The 19,752-nt window shown below is 40.7% G+C and overlaps 1 protein-coding gene across 2 annotated transcripts in view; it reads left to right on the forward strand.

Annotated features, from left to right (window-relative positions):
- NCOA6 (nuclear receptor coactivator 6) overlaps positions 1-19,752 on the forward strand; it is a 75,250-nt gene that overhangs the window by 42,559 nt on the left and 12,939 nt on the right. Inside the window, exons 11-14 of one of the 2 annotated variants that reach the window (XM_074970268.1) lie at positions 4,498-4,619; positions 5,990-8,935; positions 11,782-11,850; positions 14,367-14,403. In XM_074970268.1, the coding sequence (XP_074826369.1) occupies positions 4,498-4,619; positions 5,990-8,935; positions 11,782-11,850; positions 14,367-14,403 (3,174 nt within the window). The remainder of the gene's footprint in view (positions 1-4,497; positions 4,620-5,989; positions 8,936-11,781; positions 11,851-14,366; positions 14,404-19,752) is intronic. The other variant, XM_074970269.1, reaches the window with a different exon arrangement.

Below are 19,752 nucleotides of genomic sequence, written 5' to 3' on the forward strand. Positions count from 1 at the left end.
AAAGCGGCTTATAGTGGAATTAAATGCACCGAATATGGTATCATATCCCAGTATCAAAGAGCGTTCTAACAATCTTATGAAATGTCTGAATCTTTCTACATTCCATAGAAAGAATCACACTTTCAGTTAATACAATGACCTTCTTGAAAAGGATCTGATTTATTTGTTGCAAATAATTGTTTTCCCTTTTATCAGAATGTTTCACTTTTATCCAGCACCTGGCGTCCAAAGATTTCCAAGTGTTTTACAAATAGTAGTTAATTATTACTCACTATAGGAGAGGAATTTGTTGATATCACTTCAGCCACCACTGGGATAAAATACAGCAGCTGTTTAGCAGTGCCCAGTAGCGCTGTATGGCAATTTAAAATAACAGAAGCTTTAGTTGCCCTTCTTGTTTCCCACAGCAACAACAAAATAATAATGCAGAACAGAACAAAAAAGTGGCATGTTTTCTGAAAAGTAAAGTTGTTAATAATTAACATTACTTTAAAGAAAGCCAATGTTAATATTTTGTTTTCATCAGTTGCCACCTTGATGGTCACTGGGCTTCATTATGAGCCTAGAAGACATCAATATATGGATTTGTAAAGCTGTCCTCTGGAATTACAATGCCACATAAAGCTATTTGTTCTCTTGATAGCCTTCTAAATAGGGATAAAAAATTCTATGTGCACCTTGTTTGTATTAAGCTGTGGCAATGATTATTACTATCTTTAGATTTGTTTTACTACTGTACTGAATTTTCTTGTGATAGTGCTTTGATATCATTGCCTGGCTGTTACAAAGTACAATTCTGTAACCTTTATACAGCATAGCATTTTGATTCTAAATTTTGTTTGGCTTAGTATTGAGCAGTCAGTAGTATTGTAAGAGTATGGCTGTACTCCTTTTTATTCCAAACTTTTGCCTTGCTGTCCTTCAGCATAGTCTTACTCTCATAGCTAAAACAGGTTTGTTCTCTCTTTCTGCCCTTCCTCTCCATCTAGCTACTTGGAGCTGCTTAGAGAAGCTTTATCCTTGGTTTGTCTGGAAATCAGTCCTTTCAGTGATTGCCTAAAATTTTTTACTCTTAATTTACTTGGCTTGTATTAACTCCTTATGCATCAGAAACCAGAAGGATTTCTTTGCAGAGAGTTTTTCCTTAAAAGCTACAGAGCAGTTTCCATGCAAGCCATAGGGAAGAATGTAGAGCAGTGAACTTTGACTAAAAACAGTACTAGTGTGATCTGCACTTTTTTATTTTTATATGCATAAAATGATCGTTGCACCTAAGGAACTTCATCATGTACCAGGGCCCTGTGGTGCCAGATGCTATACAGACACAGAACTAAAAGATGGTCCTTAAAAAGGTTTCCATGTCTCCTTTTTCTTTTGGAAATTACACTTGTATTAATTCAGTGGCCAGAAGTTATAATAGTTATTGGTATGTGAACTGAAACCATATTAGAGTATGAAAATGCCTAATTGTGTCATTAAAAATAGTTTGTCCAATATGCAATTTTGAGGGTCGGTTCATGAGTGAGCAGAACACTTGAATGAAGATTTATTCTAAGAGAAATATTTGACCTGCAGCCTTAAGAGGTCAGTGTAGAGGGATGTTGAGGAGTAGCGGGAGGAAAAAAAGGGCTACTTCATAGGATGACTACATAGCTCAGCTATGAGAAATTTTGCTCATTAGTGCAAACTTTTTAAATAGGCTTAGTATTACTAAATCTAAGTTTAATTAGACATTTTCCTTACAGCTCCGTGTATGTTCCCCTGTGTAGGGACAGCGCACATCAAAGGCACCAACAGGATGCAAACAATAATGCACTGTATAAATCTGCACCTAAGGCTTTAGGATTTGCAGAACTCTGTATGAGGCAAGTTATGTGGAGATGACACCTGCAATAATATAGTACATATTGGTAAGAAGGATTTAGCAGCTATGAGGTGATGGAGTCATAAGCACTGCTGGACAGAAGGGCATTTAGGAGGATTTTGTCATTTGATAAAGGGTGAGAGTGCTTTTAACTGGGAAGTGGAAGGGAACGTTCCTGGTTACACTCAAGGTGGTTGGTGTGGGGAGGTCATGGTTTCCCAGAATGCATGGAAAACCAAAGATTTTTACCACAACCAAATGCTGCAAATGTGAGCCCTTGTACAAAAGGGTGGGTCACTTTAGAGCCATGTGTATGCCGGATGCCTAGGGCTGTTGCTGTCTGTGCCTTTCCTCTGATCTTGCTTTTGCATGTCTTAATTCAGTCTTTTTTTAACTGCTGTATGTATAGTTCAGTAGTGCCTAGTGAGCCAAAGTGAGAGTGGGGCAGTGTGGTCTAGTGGGTAGAGGACTGCGCTTGGGAGATCAGGGATCTATTCCCAGCTCTGCCATTTGCCTGCTGAGTGATCATGGTCAAGTCACTTCACCTCACTGTGTGTGTTTTCCCCTCTATACAATAGGGGTAATGATATTTTTATCTCTTTCATAAAGTGCTTTGAGCTCTACTGATGAAAAGCACTGGATAACAGCTGGATTTTATTATTATTTATTATATTCTTTCTCCTTATGGAGGGGTACTCCCTGCCTTTTGTTTCTCAGGATAGGATTTTTGAAATTAAATGTTGTGTTTCAGAGCTGAAGCTCTGTAGTGAAGGGTTTGCATATTCTGAAACATTAGGTTCAGATTTTTGGATTTGTCATAATCTGTTAATGGTTTTTTTAAATCCAAATGAGTGTGGGTGAAATTCAAATAATCAATATTTCATTCTGCCTCTCTACCATCCACATGTCAGTACTTCTGTATGTAATTAATCATTTTTTTTTTTTTGGCCTAATCTACACTTAAAATGTAGGTCAACATAGCTACAGCGCACTGGGATGTGCCAAATCCACTCCCCTAAGCACTGTAACTTTGCTGACCCAGCCGCTGGAGTAGATGCAGATAGATTGACAGAATAAGGCTTGTGTCAACCTAGCTACTAGGTGGTGGGGTTTCTACAGTGACGGAAAAACCCTTCTGTCACTGTAGGCTTTGTCTACGCTGCAGGGTTATGTCAGCATAGCTTTGGTGTCGTAGCTGTGCCACTATAGTTCCCATAATACACACATGGCCTTAGTGTGCATAGAGAACTTCAGCCATGTACACTATTTAAGGTTCAAATAAGTTATTAGTCATTGCTATACACAGAGCAAACAAAAATCTTAGCTGTGTGTTTGTAAAGCTCTCCACAACATACTTTGTAGATCAGCAGTTGTCTGACGATGATCTTTAGGAACTGCCTTACAAACAGGGCTATTTGGTTGGGTTTAAGGCTCTTTCTTGCATAGAGATGCCATGTTGCTTTTTTTTACCTATTATAATTCAAAAACTTAACATTTCTGGTTAGCTACCTAAGTATAAACATTTATATGAGTGTTTTATACTTGTCAAAATTATGAATAGCAAAATAACCAATTTAACAAATGGTGCATCACATTATAGACCATTGTACTAGCTCTAATTGCTAGCATCACAGCCCCTACCTTGCAACCTCCCTACATCTCTCCCTGGCTCTAAGGTAAGTTGCTGAGGAAGGGAATGGATTCCACTGACATTCACTTCCAGCTCAGATTATTGGGGGAGTAGGGGAAGGGCGGGGAACCTCTTCACTACTGTAACAGCTCCCCTCTTTTGCTGAAGTGATCTCACTTTAATTTTAACTTGGAGCTTTCATATACTTAAGGTTCTCCTCATCTTAAATGTATATGCATAGCTGTCAAGCAGTTGAGGTCCTTCAGTCTCCATCTCTGCCCTAGCTTTCTCACAGATAGGTTATATTGACAGTGGACACCTTCTGGGTATGTTTGATGTCCATAGAATTGGCTGTTTTCTGTATTAGGAAAAGGCCGTTTTCAGTGCCTGTGAAAGGATTAGATACAAGGGCCAAACTGACTATTTTGGTACTGTTTCTGCAGAGTTTAACCATGTATAATTGAGTTCCTGGTGACCAAGTTGCAGAGCCTCTGTATTCACTATCTACAGATCTCTACATTCTGAATAAACAGCCTTTGAAGTCTAGTATCTCAACGAATTTTTTCTGGAATCTTGATAGAGGACTGTGAGATATGGAACTAGTCTGTTATGAGTATAATATGGGAAATCATGGTACAGGACCTTTACAAAAATTAAACTCTTCTACCAACCATATGCAGTTACACTATAGCTGTCACTGTGTTATTAGAGAACTATTCAAGCAATCTGGGAACATGGGTTCTGTTTTCCTCTACTCCTTTTTCTGTGTGTGATCTTGGGCATGTCATTTAACCTGTGTTTGTGTCTACCTAGCTGTGAAATGGGAATGTTTACCCACTTAAGTAAAGCACTTCGAGATCTATGAATGAAAAATACTACATAAATGCTAAGGATTTATTATTATTCAGTCCTAAATAATTCAAGCAAATTTAGAACAAAATTGGGCACTGGCTCTGGAACCGCTGAATGTTCATTTAATTACTATTTATTATTTCTGTTTAAGTTCTTCAGAAACACGTCCAGCTGGCCTGGAGGAGACTGATCAGCCACCATTGCCTGGAGATCAAGGAATGAATTTAGAGAACACTGGCCCCAAACTTTCAGATTTCACAAACAGACCACCAGGTGATAAGTTTCTTAACATGATCATATAATGTAGTAAACAAATATGAGATACGGTATTTTTTGACTATGGGAATATTTTATATGGGGATATATATTGTTTCTTGACTGACATCAGGCATTAGCAAATAATTGCTGTTTGTTGTCTAAATGTTTTGTTTTATTTAAAGCTTTAATCTGTATTTGAACACTTAAGGCCAAATTCTGATCTGCATTATACCTGGAGTATCCTATTGAATTAAATAGGATTATACAGGGATAACATTTTAACCTGTGAAATTTACTATAATTATTTGGCCAATATTCATTTTGCTTTCATGTTTCTTTCAGTGAAACTTAGAGATTTGTATTTGATTTGGAAATCCATTTGGGACTTATTTTTATTATTTTACCTGTTTTTTTTCCTTTGTGCTTGTATTTTTAAGTCTTTGGCTTATTGGTCTTAGAGGGCATAGAGTCAGAGATAACATTTGTCTTTAAAGACTGATTTCTTTACCTAAAAGTAGAAGTTTTTGTTTATTTTATTGCTTATTTTCGAAAGATATTATTGATGGAGACAGATTTGCTCATTGTCTTTTTTTAGAAGCGATCTAATTGTTAACATTATGGCCTACAGTACATCAAATTGATATGTTATGTATTTCTTAAATAATGCCATGGAGAAATTAGAAGTACAAGTAAAAGACCTAATTAGGTTTATCCTCCCAGCTTATACAGGATACAGAACGCAGATAGAGGATATTTCAGATGTTAAACCATACTGGCCATTAGGACCACCACGCCATTTTTGCTGTTTGGCTATGTGATATGGTGTGGGATTTTGCAATGTACCCCTGAAGGTATCGAATTGCAGTCACGAGTGTGCTCTTCAGAGTCCCGCAGTTTCTGTTAATTTTTTTCCCCATTTCAAAGACGTGTAAATACAGGCAATGTTCACCTCCACCCTCGCCCGTGAAAACATCGGTATAAAAGCCGCTGCAGAGACTTTTCTCTTCAGGTGAAGTAGACCCAGAGTGGTAGCCACTGATTGCTGTAGTAAAATTACATGCCTCCTGCAATTCAAGGTCCTGGAAGTCGGCTGTACGTCGAATGATGGCATTGTATGTAAGCCCCTCAAGGCACTGATAAATGCCATGTGGGTTTTTTGTTTGTTTATGTTAAATCTTTTCCCTCAGTAAAATGGCTCTTGTCCGGGGGAGTTTGTAACCCAGGTGTGAGTATAAACTTGTAGCTATTTATTAAAGAGAACACTGTCATGTTACAGTGATACAAAAGGAACATTATTTATCTGTTGGAGCTGGTCACACAAATACTGTTTTTTCTGAAGTGTCTAAGAATGAATAACTTATAGGTCTTTTTGGGTCTGTTTTTAGGTTATCCGTCTCAGCCAGCTGAACAAAGGCCTCTTCAGCAAATGCCACCTCAACTTATGCAACATGCACAGCAGCAGCAGCAGCCGCCGCCGCCCCCACCCCAGGCACAGCCACCAACTCAGCAGCAACAGCAACAAATGATGATGATGCTTATGATGCAACAGGATCCTAAATCAGTCAGGCTTCCTGTGCCACATGGTGTTCATCCACCTAGGGGCACTTTAAATCCAGAGACTCAAAGAATGCCAATGCAGCAGAGTGGTAACATGTCAGTAATGGTTAGTTTACAAGGTCCTGGATCAGTACCTCCATCTCCTGATAAGCAGAGAATTTCTTTGCCAGGCAATCCTCCTCTGGGGAATAGTGCAAGAAAGATGGTTTACCAAGATAATGTACAGAATCCTTCCAGTTCACCACTGGGAGAAGTTTCATCAGTACCCTCTCTCGCAGAAGGAAATGGAGCTGATGGGCCGCCAGCATCAGGGGCTCAAAATAATATGACCTCTCATTTAGTAGTTTCACAAACTCAGTTAATGATGACGGGGCCAAAACCTGGACCTTCTCCACTTTCAGCTTCCCAAGGTGCAAGTCCTCAACAACAATCTAATTCTTTACCTGGCTCTCATACACACCATTTCCCAAATGTTGCCACCCCATCTCAAACTTCAAGGCCTAAAACCCCAAACAGAGCAAGCCCAAGACCATACTATCCTCAGACTCCTAATAATCGTCCACCTAGCACAGAACCTTCAGAAATAAGCTTATCTCCAGAGAGACTTAATGCTTCTATTGCGGGTCTCTTTCCTCCCCAAATTAATATTCCTTTGCCTCCAAGGCCTAATCTTAACAGAGGATTTGATCAGCAGGGTCTTAATCCAACTACCTTGAAGGCCATTGGACAAGCCCCATCAAATCTCACAATTAACAATCAGTCTGGTTTTGCTGCTCCACAGTCACACAAGTTGGATACTGTTGTTGTCAATTCAGGAAAGCAAGCCAACACTGGAGGAACAAAGCGAGCAAGTCCAAGCAATAGCAGAAGGTCCAGTCCTGGATCTAGTAGGAAAACCACGCCAAGTCCTGGCAGACAAAATTCAAAAGCAGCTAAATTAGCATTGCCGACTCCACAGAACCCATCACTTTTGCAAAACATGGAATTACAAAGAAACATGGTAGTTGGTCCAACTTCTTTGCCAATGCCTGCGACAACAAGTTTTCCAAATAACAACATGCTGAATACTCAGAATCCTGGAATTTCTGTATCTGTTATGACTGGCATTCCTGAGGACAGCAAAGAGACCCTTAATGTTTCTCAAGATAATGAATGTCAGAGTACACAGGCTGTCCAGGGTAACAAAGACCAGCCTAATATTGAACTAAAAGGCATTCCCAGCCAAGAAATCAAAATGTTGGTCCCTGAAGAACAATCAAAAAAAGATGGGCCATCTTTAGATACCAACAGGCTTCCCGGCTTAGAGGAAAATAAGACTATGAGAGAGGCACCAACTTCCTTAAGTCAACTTCTTGATAATTCTGGAGCTCCCAATGTAACCATTAAACCCCCTGGGCTCACCAGTCTTGAATTACCAACAATGGTAACCTCTGGCGAAGAGCTAAAGAAGATAGCTGTTGTTCCTCCACTACAGGATTCCTCTTCAAGCAAAGAACTTTCCAGTTCCTTAAGCTTGCCTCAGAATAATGAAGCTTGTTCAACTCAAGTGCACCAAGAACTAGGAGAGATGAATTTAAATGTTACACAGAATGTCCCTCCAGTAATACAAAGACCTGTTAGCTCCTCCTCTATTTCGACTTCTTTACCACCCAATCAGATAACAGTTTTTGTAACTTCAAACCCCATTACATCTTCTGCTAACACATCAACACCATTGCCATCTCATTTACAGCCTACATTAGTCTCTACTGTCGTCACAATGCCCAATGTAGGTAACAAAGTTATGGTTTCTGAGGGACAATCAGCAGTTCAGTCTAATTCCCGGCCTCAGTTCATTACACCAGTTTTTATAAACTCATCTTCAATCATTCAGGTTATGAAAGGATCTCAGCCAAGTACAATTCCAACTGCACCATTGACCTCTAACTCTAATTTAATGCCTCAGTCAGTTGCAGTTGTTGGTCCTCTGCACATACCACAGAACATAAAGTTTTCATCAGGGCCTGCTCCTCCTAATAGTCCTGTCCCTAGTATACCAACAAGCAGGTCACTGGTTCTTAATCCACTGGCAGCTCCTATTCAGCTTCCTTCTCCCCCGTCTATGGCATCTTCAAATGTTCTTCCGCATCCTCATGTTCAACAAGTCAAAGATTTTAACCCAGATGAGTCCAGTTCTCAAGCTAGTGTATCAGCTGATCAGTGCTCTGTAACGGTGACACAGTCTGGAGCTGTGGTTTCATCTCTTCTAACAAGTAGTCCGGGATCTTCTGGAAACAGGCGAAGTCCAGTTTCATCCGGTAAGGGAAAGGGAAAAGTGGACAAGATTGGTCAATTTTTGCTGACCAAAGCATGTAAAAAAGTTACAGGCTCCCTTGAAAAAGGGGAGGAACAACATTCTTTGGATGGAGAAGTTGAAGGCCAGGGGCTAGAAATATCAGTCCCTAATAGTCTGGGAACAGAGCAAATACCTGTAGAACTAGACAATAGAACTGTAACACCTCCAGCACTCAGTCTTCTAAGACAGAGCACTTCTGGGCCTGGGAATTTGAGTGTTAGCACGGCTGCTACTGTATCTGCTTCTGTATCTCCAAGCTTATCAAGCAACACTCCTCCCACAAATGTACTGTCGGTAGTAACCACTCCTGTAATCTCAGAGCTTGCACCCACCGCTCCAAGCACTAATAGTAACCGTGGTGGTTTACCAGATGAGCAAATTGGGATTGGCTTAGTGGAGGAAAAAGGAGGAGCACATCAGGAATTGCCACAGAATATAGGTACGTACTCTGTGTGCACTGTTATTCTCCCACCACCTCTTACAATTATGAGTCAGAAATTCAGCTGATACGTGGAGCTTTAGGAATATGCATTTGCAATTAACATAAAATCCAGACAGTTCAACAGAGGGTAATATAACCCAGTTGCTGCTCCTGGAGCATTGTTTTTATAGCATCTGAATGGTATAACTGTGCTTGTAACATTACACTGAAAATACACTTTTTTAAATGGAAATAAGCTTTCTCATTCCCACATTTAACTCAATTCTTACATAAGAGAATTGCTCTCAGTCACCTCTTGGAACAGAAACAAAAAGCGTCTTCATAAAAACTGTGATTTCAGTTCAGTTTTATGTGAGTCTTTGAGTGTATTAAGAGGCTGCATTAATTTTTTCTACTTGCTGAGCTTTTGAAAATAGTCCCAATTTTAAAATAATTTTATTATGTGAAATTCATAGTTTTTCTTGCTACCTGCAGTAGTTCTGAAAGATATTTGTGTTCAAAATACAAGTTTACTTGCTCAAAACCATTTCTTCCCCTTAATCCTCTTGTGAAGCAAAATACTTAACATGAGATTTCAATTGAGGTATGCTCTGATGCTATAATACATGAGTAATTTCACTTAAAGATCAAAAGTAGGGAGAAAAGTTGTATTTGAACACCTGTAAAGATGATAAAAGGTGTACATACGATTTCTGTTGTTTAATCTCTTGTGACCTCTAATTTCACCAGTTCTCCAACCAGGAAAACTCTGTATGGATTGGAAATATTCTTGCCAGAGAACGCAATTATGTTTTTGTATTACGTTTAGAGTGATTTTTCTTTCAAAGTATGATATGAAGTACAATTTTTGTCCCAAAGAAGTAAATGTGGGTAAGAAGACTTAACTGTGAGCATGAGCACAGGGGGGTCCCCATTCTAAACACGGTAACCCTTTCCGGAACCGGTTAATTCCCATACATGTGCAGCACCTTTTTTAATATTCTCTTTTTTCACTTAAAAGGAGTGAGTTTAAATATCCACGTTACAGAGAGACAAACAGTGAGATGTAATTATGAGTAAATTTCATTTGAGTACGAAAAGATGTCTAACCTGGGGTTTTTTGGTCACTGTTACTATTCAAGCAACTGAACAGATTTCAAGATGATCCAGCTAATTTTTGCTGTCCTTTTCATAGTCCCCCTGAAAATGGAATAGAAATAAAATAGCTTCTGAAGTAAATTCTCGGAAGCGTTTCCCATTAGTGCTTTATATCATGATATTTGGACACCAGGATTGAAATCGTGACACCATTGAATGGGAATTTTTCCATAGATGTGAATGGGGCCACAATTTCACCTGAAGTATTATTGATAGCTTTATCAGATAATTAGAAGTATGTCTTAACATTATTCCACAATGGGGAAAAAAAGCTGGTAACAAAAATTAGCCATGACAATCTTCCTCTAAAACATTAGTAGCAAACAATGTTGTGTTACTTTCCAAGTGACTTTGCTGCTGCTCCTTTTCTTCAGTATGTGAAATAAATACCGAGAAGAGGAATGGGAACAGATGGGTAATCTAGTTACAGAGAGAGGAGCTTTCATTGGAAGCATAAAATATAATATGGTAGAGTGACCTTGTTAGTTCGTGGGAATATAACCCCTGGAATTATGTAGGTTTTATATCAAGAGTACAAAATAGATAGTTCTAATGTTTCCAGCAAGCTGCAGTTCCACACTTGAAAACTCCATGTCTCACTGAAAAGTAACAGGAACCGCCCCCTTTCCCCCACCCTTTTTTTTTTTTTTTTTTAACATTCTGAAGGCCATGTAACCTTTTTCAGCCCACTGGTTATGTAACATAGGCAATAGTTGCAAACCCATAATGTGGTGTGGCAACATTTAACTTTGAAATACTAAAAGGGCTGATGATTTGCTGCACCAGTTCCACACCAGAGATGATGGTATTTTAAAGGTGAAAGCAAAAGCCTTTTTATATGTGAAGAAGCTGAGTTCAAGATTGCCTTTATCCTGCAACTTGAGTTCACCGACTTGAAAAGCAGAGGTAGATAGCTATGTATTCTGTGCCGCTTTAGCTTTTGGCGGTGGGATCAGCCACTGAAGGAAGAACACAGAATTTCAATTAGACTTGCCATGTAGTTAAAGGAAGAACTGAGTTTTCAGTTTTCTCTCAAAATGTATGTATAATTTTATGGCTTTAAAGTTATATAGTCAGTTGTTTAAATCGGACCTAAACAGTTTTGGGTTTATTTTCTTTTTGAATTATTTAGCATGCTTTTTTCTAACAAGGCTGTTTTCCCCTGCTTATTTTTAACTTAGTAGCATAAAGAATATTAAGTCAGATCTTCGTTGGTTTTTCTGGAGGCCTTCTTGAGAATCTCTGCAATGTATTTTGAACTTTTGCAATTTAATTGAAAGGGTAAGAGTGTTGAACATTAACAGACATCCTTTCTCCCAAATGTTCATTAGGTATTAGAGTCGTATCATTGTTAAAACTGCAGAGAGACCAGAATTTTAAAAAATCTAAATGAAAATCCCTTCACTTTTTCAGTCCTTTATCTCTTGTGATGTCTAACTTCACCAATTCTCCATCCAAACAAACTCTATATGGATTGGAGAAATCCAAAATTTTTAATGCAAAAAACAAGCAGAGATTTTTTTTCTCCTATGTTTTTGTCCCACCACCCGTTCTCCCCGACCCCAAAAAAGAAAAGTCTTAGATGCAGTGTCTTAGGTTACCGTATTGCTGTGTGGGCTGGGCTGATCGTGCAAGGCAAAAAGTTCTGTAATAGCTTTTGAAAGAAAAGTGAACCAGTGCTGACTTTTCCCTCCCTTTTATCTTAGCATCTTCACAACATTTAACCCAGAAGGAAACTCCAGTTGCAACACCAGAAAGTGCTGTTCAAAGAACAGGTAATTTTTACTGTGGAAATCAGCATATACCTATGCGTTATATATACAACTTTGCATTATTTTGCATTTCTGGGAAGCAGTTGCCTTCTGTTGATTGTAAACACGGTCCTTATTGAAATAATTTTGATACTGTTATTCATTGAAACAGTTATTTCATAAATTTATGGGAATGATCAGCATGATAGCTTGGGGTGGCTCCTGCTGTTTAAGCATTTTGTCCTGCATGCCTCAATTTTAGTTTATGTGAACAGACTATTGTTTTTTGAAATGTAGGTTGAAATTTTCAAAGTAGTGATGGGGGATTTAGACACATTTTCCATTTATTTTAATGGTGGTATATTTAAATCTCCCAGGACAGCTTTGAAAGTCTCAGCCATCAACTTTAAGAGCTGGATTTTCCAAAGAGCTCAGTTCTTCCATTTAGATACCTAGATGATTTTCAGAGGTGTTAAATGGGAGCTCCTGGGTGCTGAAGACCCTTGAAATCCATTTAGGTGCCTAAATGGGAAACTGAGTGCTCTTGAAAATCTGTCCGCATCCTTAGAGACCTAAATATGTGCTGCTGGGTACCTGATCCTTTTGGAAATTCCGGCCCTAAAATCTAACTTCTTTTCTACTCTTTTTTCAGTGAGCCCATAGCAGTGTTTGCACTGATCGATTTTTCTTGCTGCCTTTGGGAAGAGCTATTTGCTATTATCTAAGATAATAAACATATTAAATTCTGTTTAAAAACCCAAACAAACCTTAATCCTAAAAACACACACACGTGAGTCTCTCCACTTTCATTGATGGGACCATTATATGTGTACAGTTCAGCATGTGTGTTTGCAGGATTGAGGCCTTAGTGTGATTGGAAATGGGACCTGAAGAAAAGACTGCAGTTACTTGTTCAAAAACATCAATTTTAATGAAAGAAAACAATTACAGGCAGGCATGCCTTTGGGGTTATGTTCTGCTCATCAGGCCGGGGGATGTGGGTGTCACAGGGAGTTCACATGAAGAAACTGCTATTCTGATTTTTTACTATGGAATATTATCCTTGCCCATAGAATTCTGCATGGAAGGAAAATTTCTAGTAATTTCAGAATTCAGTCTGTTGCTCTAGATTAGCATATTCAGTCTGTTTTGCTTTTCTGTTGTTGTGGGTCAGACAAGAATATAAATCCAGTGGTTTGATAAGCCAACTCCCCTTATTTCTTGGTGAGTTTTTAAAAAATTCTTTTTCTAACTGTCAGGTTTGATACACACTGTAGAAAAATTACATTTAATTCAAAAGTTAACAGCCATTGTTAAAGCATTCTTAAAGGAAAAGCTTGTCAGTGCTTTGTGCAGCAGTGGCTAAGAAAGGTGAACAAAATTTTAGGATATTTAAGGATGGAGTGGAGAATAATACTGAAACTCTGTTAAATTATAACACTAATATATCAATCAATGGCATGTCCTGCTCTGGAATACTGTGTTCAGATCTGGGCACCATGTCTCAGTAAAGACTTAGCTAAAAGAGAGGAGATTCAGAAACTGGCAACAAGAAGATTAGAGACCTGGAAAAAATCTCATTAAATGGGACTGGTTACCATAGAGAGGAGACATACAAGAGGAGCACATGCAAAAGTTATACAAAATAATGAATGGTATGAAGAAGGTAGACCAGCAGCTTCTAGTCATCCTTTCTCATAATATAAGAACAAGGGGGACATTCAATAAAATTGAAAGATGTCAAGTTTAAAATTGAAAAAAGGAAATACTTTTTCATACAATACACAATAAGACTGTGGAACTGATAGCTACAAGCTATCTTTGAGGCCAGGAGCTTAGCAAGACTCAAAGGATTGTACATTTATATGAAGACTGTCCTGACTTATACTTTCAAGATTTAAAAAAGAAACCCCTTTGGAAGGGATATAAGCCTTCATGCCTCATGGCATAAGGCAAAGACTAACTCAAATGAAGGTTAAGAAAAACCTTTCCCTGTCGGTAGGCTATTCTACAATTGCTTTCTCCAGGGTTTTTTGTACCTCTCTCTGATGTAGTTGGTGATGGCCATTGTCAGAGATGTGATACTGGGCTAGCTGGACTGCTGGTCTGATCCAGTATGGCATTTTCTAGCTATAGGGTTGTTTAGTTTGAGAGCAACGATTGTCTTGTAAAGTAGGGAAATTATTTTACCAACCTAGTTTAGGGTAAGTGATGTGAGATAAATAATGGTGCCTGAAGGGTTGTGTGTGTTTTGAGGCAAAGGGTGGGATCAAGTTATTCTAATGAGAAAAAAGTTATACTGGATGTTACACTGAGAATATTTAAAACTAGTCTAGGTTTCTTAAACTATAGCTGTGCCTGTGTGTATTTCTGCTGTGTTTTAACATTACCATGAAATGTTGTGAGAGAATCCTACAGTGTGTTTCATAGTTTTCCCCCAAAGGCTATATTACAGATAGCAGTCACATACCCTCCAGATATCTGATTTTTAATGTGTATATATTTTGGCAGAGGGTTAGAAATATCTTTTTCTCTTGCAGAACTTGAAGCAAATGCTGCAGTAGTTGCTGGCCAAAGGTAAGTAGATAGTCGCCATAGATTCAGGATGAATGTAGCTATCTTTGGAGGGTGTCTGTTTCTCTTTGACTTTGCCTTAATCATACTACTTTCAAGAAATTCTTTATTGCCACAGCGTCTTTATTCTCCTTGGCCACACATCTGTTTTCTCTACTGAAGAGACTGGTTAGCCCAGGTGTTGTTTAAGTGGGATACTGTTGCATTAAGACTCCCAAATGTGCCCCAACACCTCTGGACAGCATTCCCTTATATACATTTAGGTTCTACTCTATGTGAGGATCCTTGTAGGGTTCCAATGGTCACTGCTTCCCAAAAAATTCCAGACCAGCAACATTGTGGGTGTGTACTTCCCAAAAGTGGGGATCTGCAGAGGCAATTTTGAAAGTAGTTTATATACCTTAGCATTATTAATCATTCATTATTAATCTTCGAGTGATGGTCCCTATTATATTTCACTGAGGGTTTATGCATATGCACCATGCGTTCAGAGCCAAAGAATTTAAAAGTAGTAGTGTCCGTTGGTCTGCACAGGTACCCTGACTCGACTCATGGTTTCGTCCAAGGTGATAAAGGGTGGGGTGGACTGATTGCGTCTCCAGTTCCCTCTCACCACTGCACGGTCCAGGTCGGAATGATTGGTGTCCGTTTGCTTGTGATGCACTTCCTCAAACAAACTTGTGTATTGCCTTGTCACCTTGTCCAATCGGTCCATCAGCCCTCACAGAGAGAGAGCGCCAATCGCAACACATTGTGTTGTTCTAGCCATTCCCTCAGCCACCCACTGGCCAGGCTGTCAGTGGTACTGGACGCCCGATTGGCATAGTGCATCACAGCCCAGAACACCTGAGCTCAAGCAATCCACCAGCCTCCCAAATATCTGGGATTATAGGTACGCGCCCCTGTATCCAGTAACTTGTATATGGTTAGTTTTTATAGGTGTGTACTGTTTTTATTGTTTTTAGGAAGTTTCTAGTCATTTTAGAGTAGAATAGCTAGTTTGGGGGCCTGTTTTTTGCCTCTGCTCTCCCTGCCCCTGGTACCCAAACGTGGGTACTGTACTATGCCCCAGGCTTTAAAATCTATGCCTCCTGCCCGCATTCCTTCTCTGTCAGCGACGAACATCAATACTGCCTCTTCTGCTTGGGAGAGGGCCAGGCTATCAGTACTTCCTCAACCATACGGAAGAAGGGTTGGGCTCTCTGCCTCAGGAAGCATCTCATGGAGGTTGCCATGAGACCTCCTTCAGATGCAGGTCAGGGAACCCCTTCTGTATGTCAGCCTGAGCAGAACTTTGGGTATGATTGCTAGCGTTTATTCTGCCGAAAACTGATATTGGCAGAGTCTTGTAGAACATACTGAATACATTAGCCAGCACCTATCCATGTAACTCAGGTGGTTAAACATCAGGATGAAGTATGATTTTCATGATAGTTCTGGTCTATTGATGTTTTGGGCCACACCTTTTAATAGTGGGGACCTTAAATTGACTATAGGAGTATCTAATGATAGAAATATTGCTAGACTTTTGACAGAGAGAAGATAGTTATGCTGAGACTAGTGATCATATCTTTCATGCTCTTCTAACTACAACAGAATAGCTGTTAGCCAGGGCAAATGGTAAACCTTGCCCACATTGGGCCCATTGGGATAGCGGGGAGTACCAACCTCTAAATGGGGGCTAACGCTATAAACCTCTGCGGGCTCTGGGGCTTCTCCTGGCCGGGAGGGGGAACCGGAGCTGCCTTCGGCCGTCGGAGCCACCTCCCAGAATCCTCCTTAGGTAGCCCTCCTCAAAGGCAGCAGAAAAAAAATGAAGAGTTCCAGGGGCTGTTGCTGAGTTAATTATTTAAAATAAACGATCTTGTTGTATGCACTGGGCTCTCACCGTAATTGCATAGTTAAGTTTGGAGATTGCCTACCATTATAATCTCCCTTTAGCTTCAGCAAAGCTAAATTAAAATTTCGTGGGTGAGAGAGTCTTCTAGTGCAGAATTTTTCTGAAAAAATGAGGCTAACAAACTAGATATATGGGAGATATGAGGGCTCACAAAATGAGGTTGCCACACTTGAACATTTTCCTAACTCTTTTTGGCACATTATGTGACTCCAAAGTGTCTCGGAACTCCAAATATGCTTGTTTGTCTTCTTCATAGATTCCAAGGCCAGAAGGGACCATAGTGATTATCTAGTCTAGCCTCCTGTATAATACAGGCCAGATAATTTCCCCAAAATAATTCCTACAGCATATCTTTTAGAAAAACCATCCAATCTCGATTTAAAAATTGCCAGCGATGGAGAATGCACCACCACCCTTAGTACATTGTTTCAATGGCTCATTATCCTCACTATTAAAAATTTACACCTTATTTCTGGTGTGAATTTTTCCACCTTCAACTTCCAGCCATTGGATCATGTCAGAACTTCCTCTGCTAGATTTAAGAGCTTATTATCCAATATTTGTTCACCAAGTAGGTACTTACAGACTGTAAGCAGGTCACCCCTTAACCTTTTCTTTGTTAAACTAAATAAATTGATCTCCTTGGGCCCTACCAAATTCACTGTCCATTTTGGTCGATTTCCTGGTCATAGGATTTTAAAAATCATAAATGTCATGATTTCAGCTCTTGAAATCTGAAATTTCATGGTGTTGTAATTGTAGGGGTCCTGACTCAAAAAGGAGTTGTGGGTGGTCTCAAGATTATTGTAGAAGAGGGTTGCGGTACTGCTACCCTTTCTTTTGTGCTGCTGCTGGCGGCGGCGCTGCCTTCAGAGCTGGGCAGCTGGAGAGTGGTGGCTTCTGGGCTGGGATCCCAGCTCTGAAGTCAGAGCTGCCGCTCGCAGCAGTGCAGAAGTAAGGGTGGCATGGTATAGTATTGCCACCCTTACTTCTGTGCTGCTGCTTTCAGAGCTGGACCCTCAGACAGCAGCCACCCAGGTCTGAAGTCAGCAGCATAGTAGTAAGGGTGGCATGGTATTGTATTGCCACCCTTACTTCCACACTGCTGCTGGCAGGGCGCTGCCTTCAGAGCTGGGTGCCCAGCCAACAGCCACCACTCTCTGGCCGCCCAGCTCTGAAGGCAGCGCAGAAGTAAGGGTGGCAGTACTGCAACCCCCTTAAAATAACCTTGCGACCCCCCCCGCAACTCCCTTTTGTGTCAGGACCCCCAATTTGAGAAATGCTGGTCTCCCCCCGTGAAATCTGTATAGTATAGGGTAAAAGTACACAAAAGACCAGATATCACGGTCTGTGACGCATTTTTCATGGCTGTGAATTTGGTAGGTCCCTAACTATAAGTCATGTTTTCCAAGCCTTTAATCATTCTCCTGGCTCTTCTCTGAATCTTCTCCAATTTATCAACATCCTTCTTGAATTGTGGACACCAGACACAGTATTCCAGGAGCAGTTACACCATTGCTAAATAGAGAGATAAAATAACCTTTCTGCTCCTACTCAAGATTCCCCATTTATGCATCCAAAGATTGCATTACCCTTTGGGCCATAGCATCGCATTGGGAGCTCATGGTCAGCTGATTATCCACTACAGCCCCCACATCTTTTTCAGAGTCAGTGCTTCTCAGGGTAGAGTCCTCTATCCGGTAAATATGGCCATGTTCTTTGTTCCTAGATGTATATGTTTACATATAGCCCTATTAAAACACATATTGTTTGCTTGTGCCCAGCTTGCCAAGCAGTCCAGATCACTCAGTGACCTGTCCTCTTTATTATTTTCTATTCCCACAGTCTTGTCATCTGCAGGGATGATTTTGTTTTCTTCCAAGTCATCGATAAAAATGTTAATAGCGTAGGACCAAGAACCGATCCCTGTGGGACCCCAGTAGAAACGCACTTGTTAGATGATGATTCCCTGTTTACAACTGCATGTTGAGCCCTATCAGTTAGCCAGCTTATAATCCAGTGGCTCTCAAACTTTTGTTTGGTGACCCCTTTCAACAGCAAGCCTTTGACTGTGACCCCCCCTTATAAATTAAAAACACATTTTTAAATAATTAACACTATTATAAATGCTGGAGGTGAAGCGGGATCTGCGGGTGGAGGCTGACAGCTCGCAACCCCCCATGTAATAACCTCATGACCTCCTGAGGGGTCACGACCTCCAGTTTGAGAACCGCTGCTTGTGCAGGGAAAGCCCCTGGCGGGCCGAGCCGATTGGCCGAACTTGCAGACGCGGCAGGTAAACAAATCGCGGCTCCCAGTGGCCGCAGTTCACTGCTCCAGGCCAATGGGAGCTGCAGGAAGCAGCGCGGGCCGAGGGACATGCTGGCCGCTGCTTCCAGCAGTTCCCATTGGCCTGGAGCCGCGATCAGCCGAACCTGTGGACGCGGCAGGTAAACAAACCGGCCCGGCCCGCCAGGGGCTTTCCCTGCACAAATGGCAGAACAAGTTTGGGAACCACTGGTCTAGTGAACTCCTCTGCGAGCTCTTGTAAAACTCTTAGATGCAAAAAGAAAAGGAGTACTTGTGGCACCTTAGAGACTAACCAATTTATTTGAGCATAAGCTTTCGTGAGCTACAGCTCACTTCATCGGATGCATACCATGAAGGTATGCATCTGATGAAGTGAGCTGTAGCTCACGAAAGCTTATGCTCAAATCATAGAATCATAGAATATCAGTTTTGGAAGGGACCTCAGGAGGTCATCTAGTCCAACCCCCTGCTCAAAGCAGGACCAATCCCCAATTAAATCATCCCAGCCAGGGCTTTGTCAAGCCTGACCTTAAAAACTTCTAAGGAAGGAGATTCTACCACCTCCCTAGGTAACGCATTCCAGTGTTTCACCACCCTCCTAGTGAAAAAGTTTTTCCTAATATCTAACCTAAACCTCCCCCACTGCAACTTGAGACCATTACTCCTTGTCCTGTCATCTTCTACCACTGAGAATAGTCTAGAACCATCCTCTTTGGAACCACCTCTCAGGTAGTTGAAAGCAGCTATCAAATCCCCCCTCATTCTTCTCTTCTGCAGACTAAACAATCCCAGTTCCCTCAGCCTCTCCTCATAAGTCATGTGTTCCAGACCCCTAATCATTTTTGTTGCCCTTCGCTGGACTCTCTCCAATTTATCCACATCCTTCTTGTAGTGTGGGGCCCAAAACTGGACACAGTACTCCAGATGAGGCCTCACCAATGTCGAATAGAGGGGAACGATCACGTCCCTCGATCTGCTCGCTATGCCCCTACGTATACATCCCAAAATGCCATTGGCCTTCTTGGCAACAAGGGCACACTGCTGACTCATATCCAGCTTCTCGTCCACTGTAACCCCTAGGTCCTTTTCCGCAGAACTGCTGCCTAGCCATTCGGTCCCTAGTCTGTAGCTGTGCATTGGGT

This window comes from Natator depressus, chromosome 13, assembly GCF_965152275.1.
Source record: "Natator depressus isolate rNatDep1 chromosome 13, rNatDep2.hap1, whole genome shotgun sequence".
NCBI lineage: Eukaryota > Metazoa > Chordata > Testudines > Cheloniidae > Natator > Natator depressus.